The sequence below is a fragment of the Ornithodoros turicata genome, chromosome 1, assembly GCF_037126465.1.
Source record: "Ornithodoros turicata isolate Travis chromosome 1, ASM3712646v1, whole genome shotgun sequence".
Classification (NCBI taxonomy): Eukaryota; Metazoa; Arthropoda; class Arachnida; order Ixodida; family Argasidae; genus Ornithodoros; species Ornithodoros turicata.
The window spans coordinates 160,333,599-160,351,832 of NC_088201.1; the positions used below are offsets into that span (position 1 = coordinate 160,333,599).

At 46.1% G+C, this 18,234-nt stretch overlaps 2 protein-coding genes across 2 annotated transcripts in view; one reads left to right on the forward strand and one right to left on the reverse strand.

The window, feature by feature from the left end:
• Positions 1 to 2,822, forward strand: part of LOC135388359 (uncharacterized) — a 74,022-nt gene extending 71,200 nt beyond the window's left edge. Inside the window, exon 5 of the mRNA XM_064617876.1 lies at positions 2,665 to 2,822. Coding sequence (XP_064473946.1) covers positions 2,665 to 2,822 — 158 coding nt within the window. The remainder of the gene's footprint in view (positions 1 to 2,664) is intronic.
• Positions 2,823 to 11,417: 8,595 nt separating this feature from the next.
• Positions 11,418 to 12,320, reverse strand: LOC135388371 (uncharacterized). The gene has a single exon (XM_064617900.1). It carries the CDS (start codon positions 12,318 to 12,320, stop codon positions 11,418 to 11,420), a length of 903 nt encoding a protein of 300 aa, XP_064473970.1.
• Between the last annotated feature and the right edge of the window lie 5,914 nt (positions 12,321 to 18,234).

The following is an 18,234-nucleotide window of genomic DNA, read 5'->3' on the forward strand; positions in this document are numbered from 1 at the left end:
AAAAAAAATGATAGACTCAACATGGTTGACAACATGACAGTATATGATGTGTTCCATTAGTTTACAGGGAACCCTAAAAAGTGGAGCTGGTTGGTAGATAGAAGGAGCATAGTTGTCACCTTTTCTGAAGACAGGAATTAGCTTGAGACCTATGTCCTCGACTCAGACACATACAAAGCACCTTTCACACAGATTAACGCATCTTCGTTCCTGCTCTTTCACCTTCAAATGTTCATCGCTGTTGAGTGGTCTGTCATTCTTGTAATGTAGATTGGAATTGAAATGCAGGTGCATAAGGGATGCTCTGAAAGAAAAGTGGTTGGTTTGAGTCCTCTTAATGTTTCCGAAAACGAAAACAAACTTCACAGTGACTATTCTTCTGAAATGAGCTATTCCACAATGAAAGCAAAAGATATATCTCACCATATCATTCTATCCAACTGAGACCTGGCAATTCAATAATGGCAGTTGAAGATGATGATGATGATTCAATTTAATGGTGCGTAAGCAACTCGGGCTATGGCGCGCCAAAACCATGGTGAAACTGACTAGTTAAAAATCAGACTACTATACTAAAATATTATACTTGGTTGGTTGCTAAAATTGAGATATAGACAAAAACATGATATGATAAAAATAAGCAGTCGAAGAAAAGGCAGAGACAATTGTTGGCATTGTGTGACTGATGTCGAGTTTGCCACACCACGTGTTGTATAATAACGTACGCTAATATGCTGTAGCATATAAAGTATAATGACACACACACTCAATATGTGAAACCAATATACCTATACTTACATTTCAATCTTTCTTGAAAAAGGCAGTCCAAGTCTGTTGGACTTGTCAGACTCGATACAAAGCCAGTAAGCACTGCAGTGTGGAATGACTGTTTCATCTTTCGAAAGCAGAGGTGCAGCCACCACGACGCTTCGTCATCTCAATGCTTCAGAGCAGCATAGCGGCGGTTGAAAAAGCGGAGGGTTCTGTGGGGTGCGTAAGAAAGCATACGCGTTACACAACAGCTACGAGAATCACTTGCATGGTTTTCAGTGCGTAGACTTGGAACTGAAAAATAAATGTGCTAACCTTGTGGAAACTACTTTTCCGTCAGGACCACACGAGAGCACACTTGGTTTCTTTAAATGAAGGTTTAGGTGACGGTATCGTGAGGTCCCGATGCTCCTTTGAGATTCAGCAGACAGAATTTCGCTGAGGCGAGTGACTGCAGTTGCGATTCGTTGCTTCGCAGCAGATCAAGAACAGTACACCGCAATGATAGGTGAAATGTTCAGATTATGGCGAACAACCCCAACACCAACCCAATGACCCGAAAAAAGCAGCATCAGCCGAGAGTCACACAAGCTCGCAGTTCGCATTTCGCAAGCTCGTCGTCATACGACATCCATTACAGCTGACCGGATATGGAAGCATATGGAACGCCGTGCACAGATTGAAAAGAAAATCGTAGAACCTATTGCAGGTGATAAATGTAGGGTATATTTTTCTTTTTGAGGCTCTGTATCAAAAACATTAACATATAAGTCCCATTTCATGAAGGAAACTGACAGGTATTGCGTGACCACGTGGCGCGTTTGAGCCAATTATGGGTGTTGGTAGTGGCCCTCGTGTTGACGTCATCTTGATGGTGGGCCGGGGTGGATATTCTATATAAACGTATGTTTTCTCGGTTTGACGCTAGGCGTGCTGCACTCGGATGAAGTCGTATGTTTAAAATTCGAGCTTAGAGAAACCGTGGGGTTTTAATGCATGAATTTTCGCATGGAGACTCATTGTTGGGCGCTTTATCGACTGCAAGTACGAAAGAGCTCCCACAGTTTCTGGTCAGAGTCCCTTTAAATAAAATTATAGATTACCGATGGTAACCACAGGTTGCAAGAGATAACAAAATATAAATCATGGTAATTAACATCAATTACAAGGGAACTGCAAGGAATTCAAGCAAGTACACGTAATCGAAGGAAATTAAATGAAATACAAGATTACCTCAGGTGATTAAATTGTAATTACAGGCTAGTTTAAAGTAATTGAGGAAATTTATAGGTTAATGAGTTGAACTTACAGGCTACGATTGAAACCGTCGAACCGTAAGTAAAGTATTGACCGGAGGTGGACAGCTGGAAGTGAGGTTAGACTGCAACTGAAGAACCGGAAGTGGGGTTTCGACCGGCACTAGACAACCGGAAGCTGGGTTTAGGCCGAATGCGTATAACGCTGTTTGTTATACAGGCCTAGTGCGGGATCTCCGCCGTGATTTAGTGTCCAAGTTGACGGTAGTCGGAGGTTGCTGTTGTTTTCTTCTTTTCTGTCAGCGAAGAATTCTCTGAGGTGCAGTCATTTCGCAAAGTCTGATATGTTCTTGTGGATTCCGTATTCGTTAACAGAATTGAGTGTTAGTCCCTTAGAGATGATTTATAGTTCGTCGCTGGATAGCGAGCGTGATATACCTATACTGGTGCCAGTGTCAACGTTTTCATGGTGTGACTCAGTGATGGTGCAAAAACTCTTCGTGATAGATAACGTGTTTCAGAGAAACTGATTACACCCTGAGGGAATACCACAACTATGTTATTTCTCTTTACTTTCGCTTTGCTTGTCGCTCGTATGACCTTACTGATATAGGAATGCATGCGAATGTATTTTCAGAGTGCATGATGTGGACGCCAGTAGAGTTCGCAAATGATACTTTGGCAGACTGGGAGCAGAACTACAAGAACCTGAACTGCACGACAGAAGAAGAGCCCTATAAGGATGGCATGAAAGAAAAGGGTTGTTGCCCCTTACCAGTCGTATGCGCTTCGTAACACTCTAAGCCATTTTCGTTGTGCATTTCGTGGTGCACAGTTATGATTGGTTCAAACCACCTTTCAATAAACCACCAATCAACAAATTCTTGTTCAGTTGCTTCCAAAGATGAGCTATAAGGCAATATAAATGCAAGCGTATAATCGCATTTTATGGCTAAATAGAGATGAGTGTGTAGAGATTAGAGAATAGATTAGAGATTAGTAGATAGAGAATAGAGTCCCGGTCGACATCCAACAAGGGGAAAGCATAACTGAGACGCCGTGAATCCAAAATGGTGTCAAAACTGCGCCGTCGCTTGCATTGCTCTGCCTTTATCTACTGTGCCTTTAACCGTTGGACAACTCTGAATGACATAGCTTCCTGAGCATGTTTACATGCTGAAAAGTAAAAACTTTCCTAACATACAATTTTTGTGATGGAAATTTTCCCTTCAAATGCAATAACCACGGTTTTACGGCACAGCGGTAGACTGTGTGTTCACATCAATTGTTAAGGATGCTTCACACTACTGCGCTTCATTGCGTGCGGACACGGGCGAACGTTAGTCTAGGCTGGTTTAGAGTCCGATATAATCTTCGCCCTTCACCGCCCGCGTTCCACGCCGACAGCTGGCATTCGCTACGCCACGTTTCCTCATCCCACCAGGGGTCATTTTTTCATTTTCACAAAGATTTTCACATTTCGTAGTGCGAAAGCAGTCATACCGACGACTGACAATCCGTGATTCCTTCGTTGGCACTGTTATGTTTATGCTTCAGTAATACGATTGGTACCCCCTATACGTGGACACTTTATTGAAGGAGAAAGCTACACATGTTCCCAGCTGATCTACGTCAATTAATTGTGTCTACAGGGTGTCCCAGAAAACGTGTCATTGAATTTTAATTTTTAAAAACTACGTCACATAGAATCATGCGGTCAACGGTATTTGTTCTTACTAGGTTTTTAACTATTAATTAAACCTAAGTTTAATTATGTAATTTTTTGGGAACTGAACTCGGAAATTTGCCAAGTAGAGCTCACTGTTTTATCCCACCAATGTCACCACCGTCACATACTGCCACACAATCTCTTGATCATCATGCCCTTGCCTGCTGTACGTCAAACATAAAATGATGCTACTTCAAGAATCCTATTTTCTTGTCACCGCTATGCAAATCTGACAGCGCTGGAACGTGTTCATCGAGCCAGAATTCACGACAACACTTCAGTTTGAAATCCGGGTGGCTGTCCGTATACCGACGCTTGTGTCGAGAAACAGCACAGCGCGATCAAAATCACCACAATACACGGATAAGACGGCGAACGGCGAACGCACTTGTCTCCCAACGAAGAATGCCGCCGACCCGGCGTTCAGCTCTGAAATTTGAAATGAAACCGCCGAGAGAGTACGTAGCAGGCAGGCGAGGAAGCGCGAAGTGCGGTTTTCAATTCCGGTAACCAACCCACACACAAATGTAGCATCCGTTGAATGGAGGGGGAGGGGTTACACTAACAAATAATTAAGAAAAACTCTTTCAAAAACATTGTTTCACAATAAACTGCGTAAAATTCCACGACAAGGAATCAACCGCGCAAAAATCCCCGCCCAGAAAACAATCGCTCAAGAACCGCCAATCAAAAATATATCGTTAAAAATAAACGGTTTCAAAATATATCCTGTAGTCAAATACGACAGCCGAAAAATACTTTTGTACCTCAACGCAGAGGACAGCGCTACGATGTAGCTTACATTTGGGGTTTTGCATTTGTCATCACTGAACCCCTAATGGACTGTCATGGCTGCCATGTTTCTTTCTGTGTATGTGCTGCTGCTACGTTTTCTTTTCTAGTGCAGAAAGGCTATGTATTATATGTATGTCTCGTGTGTCTATGTAGAGTGTATGTCTATGTAGAGTCTTTTCTAACACGTTCAAATGCAGTTGTCCTTGTGAGCGCCGCGGCAATCGTCCCACGCGCGCTGTGGCGTCTGCTGTTCACACAGGAGGCGAAACGCGGACGAATGTAGCAGAAATGAAGTAGGCCAGTTGTGTAGCCCTATTGGACGAATATGTGATTAAGCAAGCGCCCGACATTTCCCTTTACACGTGAGTAGGTAGTAAAAATTAAACAAGTCACAAACATGAGAAGTCCCCGACAACACAAGCAGGTCCGAGAAACATCTCTAAGACGTCACTTGGGGAAGACGATGATATTTCTAAAACATCTGAAATACAGCCCAAAATGATCCCTGTCACGTAACAATGGCACACCCAGATATGCCTCTGGGACGTATCTGGCAGGTCCCATGGGGCTTTCTTTGGGATGAGAGTGGTACGCAAATGGGATGTGCCCGTAGGCTGCTCCTCCTCTCCTACCCCCTCCCTTTTTCTGCGTTGCTTGACCCCGTTACAAAAAAATGCGCACTCAGTACTAAATGCGCTTGCACAACGACGATTGAAAATTTGAAGCAGAGAGTTCAGAAAACAACTAGTTTATTCTTACTATTGAGACTCGCAAGTGTAATTCTACATCCATCATTTGCATGTGGAATTGAAGCACTTGGCATAACAGTAAATCACATTATCACAGCATCAAGAGCAATCCACAGTAATAAACTGTATATCACAGATCAGCTTTGTTGACAGAATGGCGTAAATGCAGGCTAGCTGGTGGATAAATTCCATGATAGGCAAGCCTGAGCGATGGCATCGCTCAGGCTTGCCTGTCATGGAATCAGCTTTGTTGTGGCCTTCCTGTTGTTGTACTTTTGTCTTGTCGTGTTGTACAAGTACTTTCTCAGTCAAGTCTCAACTTACCTTACCCAACCAATCCCAAAATTCGCGGTCACCCCCCGCCGGCGCATTCCGTCACTATACTCGGTCGCTATGCGGGAAGCTGCCTTACAGGATGTTAATTCAATAGGAGACAGCGTTTATGCCAATTAAGAGCAAAACAGAATAGAATTTTTAAGATGTCATCGTCTAATAGAGAAGAACACCATGTAAAGAACTCCTGGAGACATGAAAGGCACCAGCAGAATATAAGCCTAGTGCACCCTGGCCAAATGAATTTTAATGCATTGCGCCTATGGGGATTCCGTCGATTTTTGCACATCGCCCATGTTTAGACTACGATTTTTCGACAAAGGCAGTCAAATTCTGGAAATGTCATCGCATATTTTCGTTCAGTACGTCCTCCAGGCCACATACCAACCACGGCACGATGTGTGAGTGTTAATCCTGATGCACCCAGGGCCTTCAAAATTGCGACTCAGACAGGGTTCCCCTCCTAGGCGCTCGACGGACTAAGTCCCAGTATTTTGTATTTTATATCGCTTTTATATTAAACTATACAACTTGATAAAAGTGTCCATTTCGAGTGCCGTTTTGGAAGTGATTTTGTCAAACGCGGACTTTCAGGGTGCAACAGGAGAACAAGGTACGGGGTTCAAACTCCGTGATCTCACTTTCACATAAACATACACATATACATTACATTACATAATCAGCTTAGGATATCTTTATTATCATCGTTATATAAAATGATATTAAGCCCCGAACTTGATGTTGGAAGCGTTTTGGAAGCGATTTTGTCAAAAGCGACCTCTCAGGGAGCAACAGGGGAAGATACAGGGTCCTAACCCCGTGATCTTACTTTCACATATACATATTATAAAATCAGCTTAGGACATCTTTAATATTAATTTTATATCAAATGATATTAAGCCCCGAAGTTGACGAAATTCGCCACTTGGCCATTTCGAGTGCCGTTTTGGAAGCGATTTTATCAAACGCGACCTCTCAGGGTGCAACAGGGGAACAACGTACGGGGTTTAAACACCGTGATCTTACTTTCACATATACATATTACAAAATTAGATTAGGACATCTTTAATATAATTTTTATATCAAATGATATTAAGCCCCGAAGTTGACGAAATTGGCCATTTGGCCATTTCGAGTGCCGGTTTGGAAGCCATTTTGTCAAACCCGACCTCTCAGGGTGCAACAGGGGAACAAGATACGGGGTTCAACCCCCTCATCTTACTTTCACATATACATACTACAGAATCAGCTTAGGACATATTTAATATTATTTTTATATCAAATGATATTAAGCCCCGAAGTTGACGAAATTCGCCACTTGGCCATTTCGAGTGCCGTTTTGGAAGCGATTTTATCAAACGCGACCTCTCAGGGTGCAACAGGGGAACAACGTACGGGGTTTAAACACCGTGATCTTACTTTCACATATACATATTACAAAATTAGATTAGGACATCTTTAATATAATTTTTATATCAAATGATATTAAGCCCCGAAGTTGACGAAATTGGCCATTTGGCCATTTCGAGTGCCGGTTTGGAAGCCATTTTGTCAAACCCGACCTCTCAGGGTGCAACAGGGGAACAAGATACGGGGTTCAACCCCCTCATCTTACTTTCACATATACATACTACAGAATCAGCTTAGGACATATTTAATATTATTTTTATATCAAATGATATTAAGCCCCGAAGTTGACGAAATTCGCCACTTGGCCATTTCGAGTGCCGTTTTGGAAGCGATTTTATCAAACGCGACCTCTCAGGGTGCAACAGGGGAACAACGTACGGGGTTTAAACACCGTGATCTTACTTTCACATATACATATTACAAAATTAGATTAGGACATCTTTAATATAATTTTTATATCAAATGATATTAAGCCCCGAAGTTGACGAAATTGGCCATTTGGCCATTTCGAGTGCCGGTTTGGAAGCCATTTTGTCAAACCCGACCTCTCAGGGTGCAACAGGGGAACAAGATACGGGGTTCAACCCCCTCATCTTACTTTCACATATACATACTACAGAATCAGCTTAGGACATATTTAATATTATTTTTATATCAAATGATATTAAGCCCCGAAGTTGACGAAATTCGCCACTTGGCCATTTCGAGTGCCGTTTTGGAAGCGATTTTGACAAACGCGACCTCTCAGGGTGCAACAGGGGAACAACCTACGGGGTTTAAACACCGTGATGTTACTTTCACATATACGTATTACGAAATTAGCTTAGGACATCTTTAATATTATTTTTATATCAAATAATATTAAGCCCCGAAGTTGACGAAATTTGCCACTTGGCCATTTCGAGTGCCGTTTTGGAAGCGATTTTGTCAAACGCGACCTCTCAGGGAGCAACAGGGGAACAAGGTACGGGGTTCAAACCCCGTGGTCTTATTTTCACATATATATACTACAAAATCAGCTTAGGACATCTTTAATATTATTGTTATATCAAAATATATTAAGCCCCGAAGTTGACGAAATTTGCCACTTGGCCATTTCGAGTGCCGTTTTGGAAGCGATTTTGTCAAACGCGACCTCTCAGGGAGCAACAGGGGAACAAGGTACGGGGTTCAAACCCCGTGGTCTTATTTTCACATATATATACTACAAAATCAGCTTAGGACATCTTTAATATTATTGTTATATCAAAATATATTAAGCCCCGAAGTTGATGAAATAGGCCATTTGGCCATTTCGAGTGCCATTTTGGAAGCGATTTTTAAAACGCGCCCTCTCAGGGTGCAACAGGGGAACAAGATACGGGGTTCAAACCCCGTGATCTTACTTTCTCATATACATACTGCAAAATCAGCTTAGGACGCTTTTTGCTTAGGGAGTGTCGTTTCGGAAGCAGTTTCTTCAAACGCGACCTCTCCATGTACGGCCTGGCACCAGGATTAAAGGGGCTTCGCATGTTTTAAAGGGCTCGATCTGCTGCCGAACGTTGCGGTAGCCTCTGTTACAATCCCAGTACAAGCCATTCATACTACCTTTTTGGCACCACGATACATATCATTTGAGTCATTGTAAAGGGCCCTGCTGCCGCCTTTTCCAAATTTTGCGGTGGTTTTCGATGCAATCACAGGAGAGGAGCATAACATAAGCCGTCGCGTCTTTATAGGTGTGTAAAATGTCTGCCACCATGATTAAAGGGGTTTTTGTCCGTTTTAAAGGGCTCTGCTGTATGTTGCGGTTCGAAAAACGAGCCTTTATTATGATGACGATGAGGATGGGAACGATGGGTCTGAAATCCTTCTCACAACTGCCCCCCCTCCGGAGAGGAGCCCTCCGGGCGATCTTCTTGTGGCAGGCGAGAAGTGTCGAGAGGTCGTGGGATGTATGGTTTGAGGCGAGAGACGTGCGCAGACTCAGTGGACCGACGGCGCCGGTCAACGGGATTGTCCAGTGGTTGGATGAGGTACGCTACATCATTGAGCGCTCGGAGCACCTTGTAGGGGCCAACCTAGTGGTAGAGGAATTTGGACGAAAGGCCAGGCTTCCGCAGAGGCACCCAAAGCCAAACGAGGTCCGCAGGACGATAAACAACGTTAGCGTGGGACGCGTCGTAACGCTGTTTGGCAGACGCTTGCGTGTCGAAGGTTCGGCAGCGGGCAATCTGTCGGCATTCTTCTGCACGGCAGGTGGCGCTTGCAAGTACAGGGTTGGAGATATCAGGCACGTAGCGGAACAAGGTATCAATAGTATGGACTGGATCACGGCCGTAAAGTAGGAAGAAGGGGCTGAAGCGAGTTGTCGATTGTGTGGCAGTGTTGTACGCGTAAATGAGGTAGGGAAGGAGGTCATCCCAGTTGTCTTGACGAGACGAGATATAGAAAGACAGCATGTCGGCGAAGGTGTGGTTGAAACGTTCCACGAGTCCGTTTGTTTGTGGATGGTAAGGAGACGTAAAGTGGTGAGTGACAGAGCAGCTGGAGAGGACCTCCTTGACAATCTCAGCCACAAACTGGCAGCCTCTGTCGCTCAACAGGACTCTGGGAGCGCTGTGCTGGAGGAGGATACGTTGAATAAAAAACTGGGCAATATCAGCAGCTGTTGCGGAAGGCAGGGCGGAAGCAACGACGTATCTGGTAGAATAGTCAATTGCCGTTACAACCCAGCGGTTTCCAGAAGTGGACAGGGGGAGGGGGCCGAAGAGGTCAACTCCGACTCGTTCGAAGGGATGGAGTGGGGGTGGTAGAGGATGTAGGCGACCAACGGATGTGGCGGTAGACTTGCGTTGTTGGCACAGTTGGCATGACGACACATAGCGATGGATGTTCCTGTACATGCCCGGCCAAAAAAACTTGCGATGGATCCTCTCGTAGGTCTTGAAAAAGCCAAGATGTCCCGCTGTAGGGTCGTCGTGAGAATGGCGCAAGATCGCGTTGCGCAATTCAGACGGAACGACCAAGAGAAGTCGAGAGCTGTCGGGGCTGTAATTGCGTTTGTACAGCGTGCCTTCTTGTAACACGAAGTGTTTTGCTTTACGTATAAATTTCTTGTCTGTAGAAGGTGCCGTGCCGTCAAGATGACGAATGAGCTTCTGGGCGGCTTCGTCGTGAAGCTGTTCTGAGGGGAAAGTGCTTGGGTCCAGCTCGGAAAGGCACATGACATCCTCATAAGAAAGTACCGGGGCGGAGGTCTCGTCTTGCAGTGGAGATCGGGAAAGGCCATCAGAGTCTTGGTGCTTGCATCCAGACTTATAATGCACAGCGAAATCGAATTCCTGGAGTCTTAGTGCCCAGCGCCGAAGACGTCCAGACGGATCTTTCAAGGACGCAAGCCAGCAAAGAGCGTGGTGATCGGTCACGACCGAGAAATGACGACCGTATAGGTAAGGGCGAAATTTGCCAATGGCCCAGATGACGGCGAGACACTCTTTTTCGGTGGCTGAGTAGTTTTTTTCTGCTTTAGTCAATGTGCGACTGACGAAGGCAACTGCTTGCTCCATTGGCGCATCCGGGTGGCGCTGTGCTAAAACTGCACCCAGTCCTGCCCCAGTGGCGTCGGTATGCACTTCAACGGGAAGGGAAGGATCGAAATGCCTGAGAATAGGGGCGGCGGTAAGCAAAGCTTTGAGCCGCTCAAAAGCAAGCTCGCAGTGGGAGTCCCAGTGGAAGTTGGATTCGCAGGAGAGGAGAGCCGTGAGAGGGGCTGCGATATGGGCGAACCCCTTGATGAATCGACGGAAATACGATGCCAACCCAATGAAACTGCGCAGCTCCTTGACACAGGTTGGCTTCGGAATATCGGAGACGGCTTTGATTTTATCAGGATCTGGAGAAACACCGTTTGCAGAGACAACGTGACCCAGTATTTTAATCTTCTCGAAGCCGAAATGGCACTTTTCCCCGTTGAGTTGGAGACCCGCAGACTGGAATGCGGAGAATACAGGTTCAAGGCGAAGTAGGTGGTCTTCAAATGTTTCCGAGAAAACGACAACGTCGTCCAAGTAATATAGGCACGTACGCCAGCGGAGCCCCCGAAGCACAGTGTCCATCATCCGCTCGAATGTAGCTGGAGCGTTACAGAGGCCGAACGGCATCACATTGAACTCGAATAGCCCGTCCGGTGTAACAAAAGCGGTCTTCGGTTTATCCTGCTCAGCCATAGGGATCTGCCAGTACCCAGGACGGAGGTCAAGAGAGGAGAAATACTTGGCGCCTTGCATGGAGTCTAGAGCGTCGTCAATCCGGGGCATGGGGTACACGTCCTTCCGGGTTATTTTGTTGAGACGTCGGTAATCAATGCAAAAACGTATAGAGCCATCCTTCTTAGGAACCAGGACGACAGGTGAGGACCAAGGGTTTCGAGGAAGGACGGATTATTCCTCTGGACAGCATTTGGTCGACCTCTTTATCAATTTGTTGCCGTTCGGCGGGGGAAACACGATACGGTCTCTGTCGAAGAGGCCTTTCAGAGCCAGTGTCAACTGAGTGTTCCACGTCGCGTGCAACCCCAAGAGGTGATTTGTCAAGGTCAAATAAATGTGCATAATTTCGTAATAAGGACAGAAGCATGCCTCTACTCCGATCATCAAGCGAGGGAGAAACAGTTTGACATAGGGCCGAGTCGTGCACTGGATGAGGGAGAGTGAACGCGGCTTCGGCGGAATTTCCGAGAGCATGCACGGCGCCGAGCTTCACGGGTTCCAAGGTGGCAACGACAAATCCGCATGGCAACAGGACAGGCTCCCATAAAGTGTTGCTGACAGGGAGAAACGTCTTTCCGCCGTCAATTCGTGAGAGGGAGAACGGAGCAACGAGACCCTTGCGTGCGAGCGGAGTATGGTGAGGAGACAGTATCACCTCAGGAGTAGACGATGCTTCAGAGGAGACGGCATCTATGAATATGGTAGTACGGGGGGGAAGCACGGTATCGTGCTCAACGTGCAGTTTAAGGACGCCGCAGTCGGCCTCACTGGCGTAGACCGGCCCAGTAGGCAGAGTGATCTCACCGCGAGAGTGATCGATAATGGCGTGATGATCTTGAAGGTAATCGCAGCCCAGTATAATGTCATGCGAGGTAACAGGGAGGACTCGGAATTCCACAGGGAAGCATACATCGGATACCGCTATACGGGCGGTGCAGGAACCAGTCGTGTGAGAAATGTGGTTAAACGCCGACTTGAGAAAGGATCCATCTTTGAACGTTACTTTGCGCAGCTTCTTGCACATCTTAGCAGACAAAATACAAACACAGGAGCCGGTGTCAATAAGTGCTGATGAAGAATGGCCATCAATGGAAACGTCGATGCAGTTTCGAGAGTGCGGTGGGGGGACATTTGAAAACGGTGCAGTCGATGCAGGACGACCCCCAGGAACTGCAACTACATGTTTCCCCGCTGGGGAGGAGGGGATGTAAGGCGTATGGGGCTACTTGACAGTGACCTGCGGCGACCGGCTGGAGACCGGGAGCGACGCGAACCGGCGTAATCGTCATTCCGGAGTCTGTCACCAGATGTTGCGGTGGGAGGCGCAGAGTAATAATAGCGATCACCGGGCATAACGAAATGGGCGGTCTGAGGGACAAGCATCAGTGTAGGGCGCCGAGGACGTAAATTGTGGGCGGCCACCCCAGAAAGCCTCCCGTTGACGTTTCCTGCAGAACCTTATTGTATGACCGGTAATGCCGCAGTAGTAGCATGTTGGGCGACGACGGGGCCGGTCCAGGGACATACCGAGAGGAAGTTGAGAACCTGGAAGCATCGACGGGGAGTACATCATGGACTGCTCTCGGGCTTCTGAGACTGCAGCTGTCGCCGGACTCGGGTGGATATTTGACCGAACAACGTCAGCGTACGAGGACTGAAGCTGGGCTGTGGTGCGCTGTCCAATTGCGCTCGCGAGTTCTTCCCGTACTACCGACTGTACAAGCGCAGTTGTCTCTGTAGGTTGACTCAGTAGTTGACCCGTAGGTGATGAAAGCCTGGAAAGTTCTTCCCTCATTATCTCTTGGATCAAGAGACGCAGATTATCGAGGGACACGATTTCAGAGGCGCCGTACTGGAGATGGGCTTCCTTCGTGCGCCGGTTTCTTGCGTCCTGTAGTTTCTTACATAATTCAAGAATTTCGGCAACAGTAGTGATGTCCTTTGCCATGATAAGTTGGAAGGCATCCTCCCGTATTCCCTTGAGTATGTAGCGAATTTTTTCATCGCCAGGCATCTCAGGATTGAGACGCTTGCACAAAGAGAGAATCTCTTCGACGTATGACGTGTACGACTCATCGGGATGTTGGGCTCGCGAGGACAGCTTCTGCTCAGCATCTGACTTCCGAAAGGCGGGCCTGCCAAATAAATCCCGTAGCCGAGACGAAAATCGTTCCCAGGCTTGGAATTCTGCCTCATGGTTCAGGAACCAAGTCTTGGCGACTCCGGACAGATAGAAGGCGACGTTATTGAGCTTGCTGTTGTCATCCCACCTGTTGTGACGGCAGACGCGGTCGAATTCGTCGAGCCAATCATCAACATCCTGGCCGTCGATGCCGTTGAATGTGGGCGGGTCACGTTGCCGCAGTACTGGTGCGGGGTTAGTCGACGCGGTCGCTTGTCCTCCCGAGGCAGAACCGTTGCCGGGTGCGGATGGGGGTGCATTAGCCATAAGTACAATGCGACGGCTTCTGAGTTCCAGATTTACTGGCTTAGGAGGAAGGAAATCGAGCGCACCTCCACCAAATTGTTGCGGTTCGAAAAACGAGCCTTTATTATGATGACGATGAGGATGGGAACGATGGGTCTGAAATCCTTCTCACATGTAGCCTTTTATGGAGTTTGCGGCCGCATCCGTTATAATTCCAGTAGAATGGCAATAGCATAAGCCGTTGCGTATACTTATATGACTTTGGAACTATGATACAAGGGGTATCGACCGTTTTAAAGGGCTCTGCTGCTGCATTTTCCGTATTTTGCGGTAGTCTCTGTTACAATCCCAGTAGAACGGCATTGCACAAGCCATTGATGACATGTCATCGGCAGCATGATACAAGGGGTCTCGCCCGTTCTGAAGGGCTATGCTGCATCCTTTTCCCGATATTTGCGGTCGCCTGTGTTATGATCTCGGTAGAATGACATAGTATAAGTTGTTGATAATATGTCTTTGACAGCATGACACAAGGGGTTTTGCTCGTTTAAAAGGGCTATGCTGCCACGTTTTCCGAATTTGGCGATCGCCTGTGTTATAACTCCACCAGAATAGGATTGCACAAGACACTGATAACTTTCTTTCTTTCGCTCCATGATACAGGGAGTTTCGCCCGTTTTAAAAGGCCTTGCTGCCGCCGTATCCAAATTATGCGGTCTCCTCTTGCGCAATCCCGGTAGAAAGGCATAGCATAAGCCGTCATTAATATGCCTTTGGTACCATGATACAAGGGGTTTCGTACGTTTTAAAGGACTCTGTTGCTGCCTTTCCCGCATTTGGTGGTCGCTTCTGTTGCGATCCGTGTAGAAGAGCATCATAAGCCGTTGATAATATCTGTTTGGAACCATGATTAAAGAGGTTTTGCCCGTTCTAAAGGGCTCTGCTGCGGTCTTTTACGGATTTTGCGGTCGCCTGCGTTACAATCCCAGTGGGAAGGGCAATAGCATAAGCCGTCTCGAATATGCCTTTGACACCATGATACAAAGGGTTTTGCCCGTTTTAGAGGGCTCTGCCGGCGCCTCCTCCAAATTTTGCGGTCACCACTGTTAAAATCCCAGTACAAGGGCCTAGTATAAGTCGTTGATAATGGCTTCGCTATGCAAAATACACCAGTGACTCTTTGTGGTGTATGCCTTGGTTGTCCCTGCTATCATCGGGGTTGCAGAAAGGTTACTTTTTACTTTTCTCAAAGAAGTTGGCAAGTGATGCGATGTTTCAGAAGGACACTGTGGTGGTGATGGTGAAAGGGCTTGCCGTTGTCGGCCTCACGTATATGGGCAACGTCACGACTGACGCCCTGGAGAAATGTGCGTCCTGGGCCGACTTCTAGGGTCACTGTGGGTCATTTCTTGCAGGTCGAGGTGTAAGCGAATCATGAACTTGTTTATGCGTGCTGCACTTCGAGAAAAATTGGTTGATTACCATGAACAGTGAAATTCAAACGGCTTCGTAACGGATATGCTCTCAAGCGGTGAACCACCCCAGGCCATAGTCATGATTTATTTGTTGTTGTTGTTGTAACGGATATGTATTTTCATCTAGGAGGTTTTTTTCCTCAAACTTTAGCACCAGTGCTCGTAGGTGTCTGTTGCCGTGTAAATGTTCGGACTGCCGGCGATTTGCTGTGCAAGTTCACTTTTGTGCCCCGTATCGGCAAGTTTTTTTCCTTGCCATATCGCCGCGGTTCTCTCACGCTGAATTCAAACGGAAGGTATCAGCGTTTGGTCCGTTGCGCAACTCGTATCAGCAGCGAAGAGGAACGACAATTTCTTCTTTGTCATTGTTGTTGCGGCTGGCACTATCATCAATACGCATAGAAGCCAAGATGCGGTACCCGGCGTGATAAGATGTCTGCGTGATTTCGAGTGGAGAGAACCATAGGGTGGTATATCTATATGGATACATATCTATGCGTATATGCATTGGTGGCCAAGGTGTATCGGGAAATCTCATGAATTACAGGGGAGTGGTTGGAAAAATTCAGGGGGAGTGTACACCTCCCTAGGGGGTGGGGGTAATGACCCTGGAAAGGACCGCAATTATAGCAAAGTACCTTAGCGTAAACAGCGGTATAGTTATTAGGCATTCGCATATACAATTCGTCAATGAAAAACTTCACTTGACACACCAGCAGAGACAAATGAGCTTCTTTTCCAAATGAGACATTGAAAATTTGAAAGGCGTTGCAAGTTCTTCGTACATAGTTCTGCACGAACGATTATCCCAACGTTCAGGAGCACTGAAATTGACGGTTTACACACTGTATTGCTGATTTTGCTTGCATTTTCAACGTGAAAAAGAAAAAGAAAATCAGGGAAAGAGAAATAATTAAAAATATTCACACAATGACCCTCGAACATAACTACTTTTTTTTTTCACTGCGCCTCTCTGTGCTCAGTATACAGTTTTTCGCGCATGTGATCCGGAGAGGCTGCTGCTATGCTGTAAGCCCATAAACTTGGTGTAATAATTAAGATGATGTCATTCTCTGCACTTGTCTCCACTATTACTTCTCAATTATCATATAACTTACAGTGTAGTTCATCAAAATGCACGTTCAGACCACATCGCTAATCGCTCTAACTACTAGTTGAGGTTCATGAGTCACAAAAACTGCTCGAATGTGAATGTCCTTCCTAACGTCGATATGAGCAGCACTATACACCGAGCAAGGGTAAAAACAATGCCTGAAAACCTGGTTTCATTCCGAATTCTTCATTATTGGTGTGCGCGCGTGCGTGTGTGTGTGTGGGGAGGGGCAGCTTTATTCTATTTAGTGGTCAAGAGCCCTCGGGACACAGAATAGCTGACTGCAAGCCATGCACATGCGGCCCGCGTGTGTGAGAACCCTGATTGCCCTGATCTAAGCATTACTTCATCTTAAGCGAGAAATAAATAATGTACTCGAGGGCGCGTAGCACTTGTTTAGCGTTATCTCCAAATCTGGTATTTAGTTCTGCTCCAAAATATGTGGTCCAAAGTAGTCGCGTTTGATCAAATCATTGCCACTCGCATCGCCACAGCACTCGCAGACGCCAAACTGTCCGTATCTTCCATTTCATTTAGTAATAACTCTGGATATAAACGTGATATCGAAGATGTCATCACTTAATTACGTAGTCTGTATATCCATGCTTAATAGCTATGAGTCCGCGGCCCATACCTGGTTCCCTTGCAGGAGCCTGCGAAGTAGCGTTTGGTCAAATCATTCATTTTCAAGCGACCAAAGAACAAACAGGAGACAAGATCAGACACAAGTCGCTCTGTTGTTGTTTCGTGTTTGTTCTTTGGTCGCTTGCGGATTTACACCAACCAGCCCAATCTATATACTTCAGACATTTTGCCAAATCGTCGCCCAAGTAGCACTCACTGGCACCAATTTGTCAGTTTCCTCTATTTTAGCTCGTAATAACTCTTGATACCAATTTGATACTGACGGTATCATCATAAAATTACGTAGTCTGTGTATCATCTGCGGACCGTAGCTGCTGTCCTTGCTGCACTCTTAGAACTCGCATTTAGTGAATATGTCGTCCAGAAGGCTATCACAGGCGCCAACCTGCCAATTTCATCCGGCAATCTCCCGATATCTGGAAAGTCTCATGCTCGTTCCCACAGTTATACATCACGTCTTATTCTTTATCTTACGCGAATGCTCCCGGGCGTGTTATCGGTGTTGTTATCAGGTCGGGGCGCGAAAAGGGAATTGTTCGCCTCAGATATGTCCTCCTCTCCCTGCCCAGATCTGTTCCTCCTCACGTACTCACGCACCACCCTGTAAACTTAGCTTCCTTGCGTAGTCCTCTGCTATCAGGTCAAGCCGGGTTTCAGAGGGGGTGTCCCTGAATTCTGCTCTTGTCAGCCTTACAATAACAGATTGCACTGCTGGAAGGGAGATGCTCCAAAATGTTTATCAAACATGCAGCACAGTCAAAAGAGAAAGCTTAAAACATAACCTAATTACCTAAAAATTTATCGCTGGGCATATCACCTTATGAAAGAACTGGCTAGAGAGTGTTCCTTTCTCTATGTCACATGAACTTTGTGATATCCGTGTTGAATAAAAATGAAAAATGACCATAAAAATATCATGGTACCAAAGACTGCAACACACTACAAGGTACCCACAAAACAATCTGTAAAAACAAACAGAAAATACGACCTTTCATAATACCCTGGCATTCAAACACTAAGAAAAACTCCAATGAAAAAGACTCTGACTTCGCCTGAGCATGTTGATGAGATGCGGCGACCAGGTATCGTTCTTCTCGCAACAGTGTGTGAGTGCGAATAAATGATGGTAGTTAGGCGATGGCAGGTTCCAATAAGACAATGAGATCATCTCAAATGTATCAAAGTTCCAGGCACTGTGCACTTATCTGCATGTACAACACATGAAAGGTGAAAAAATACTGACTTGTGAAACGTAAAAAGTGTAGGTAGCCACATA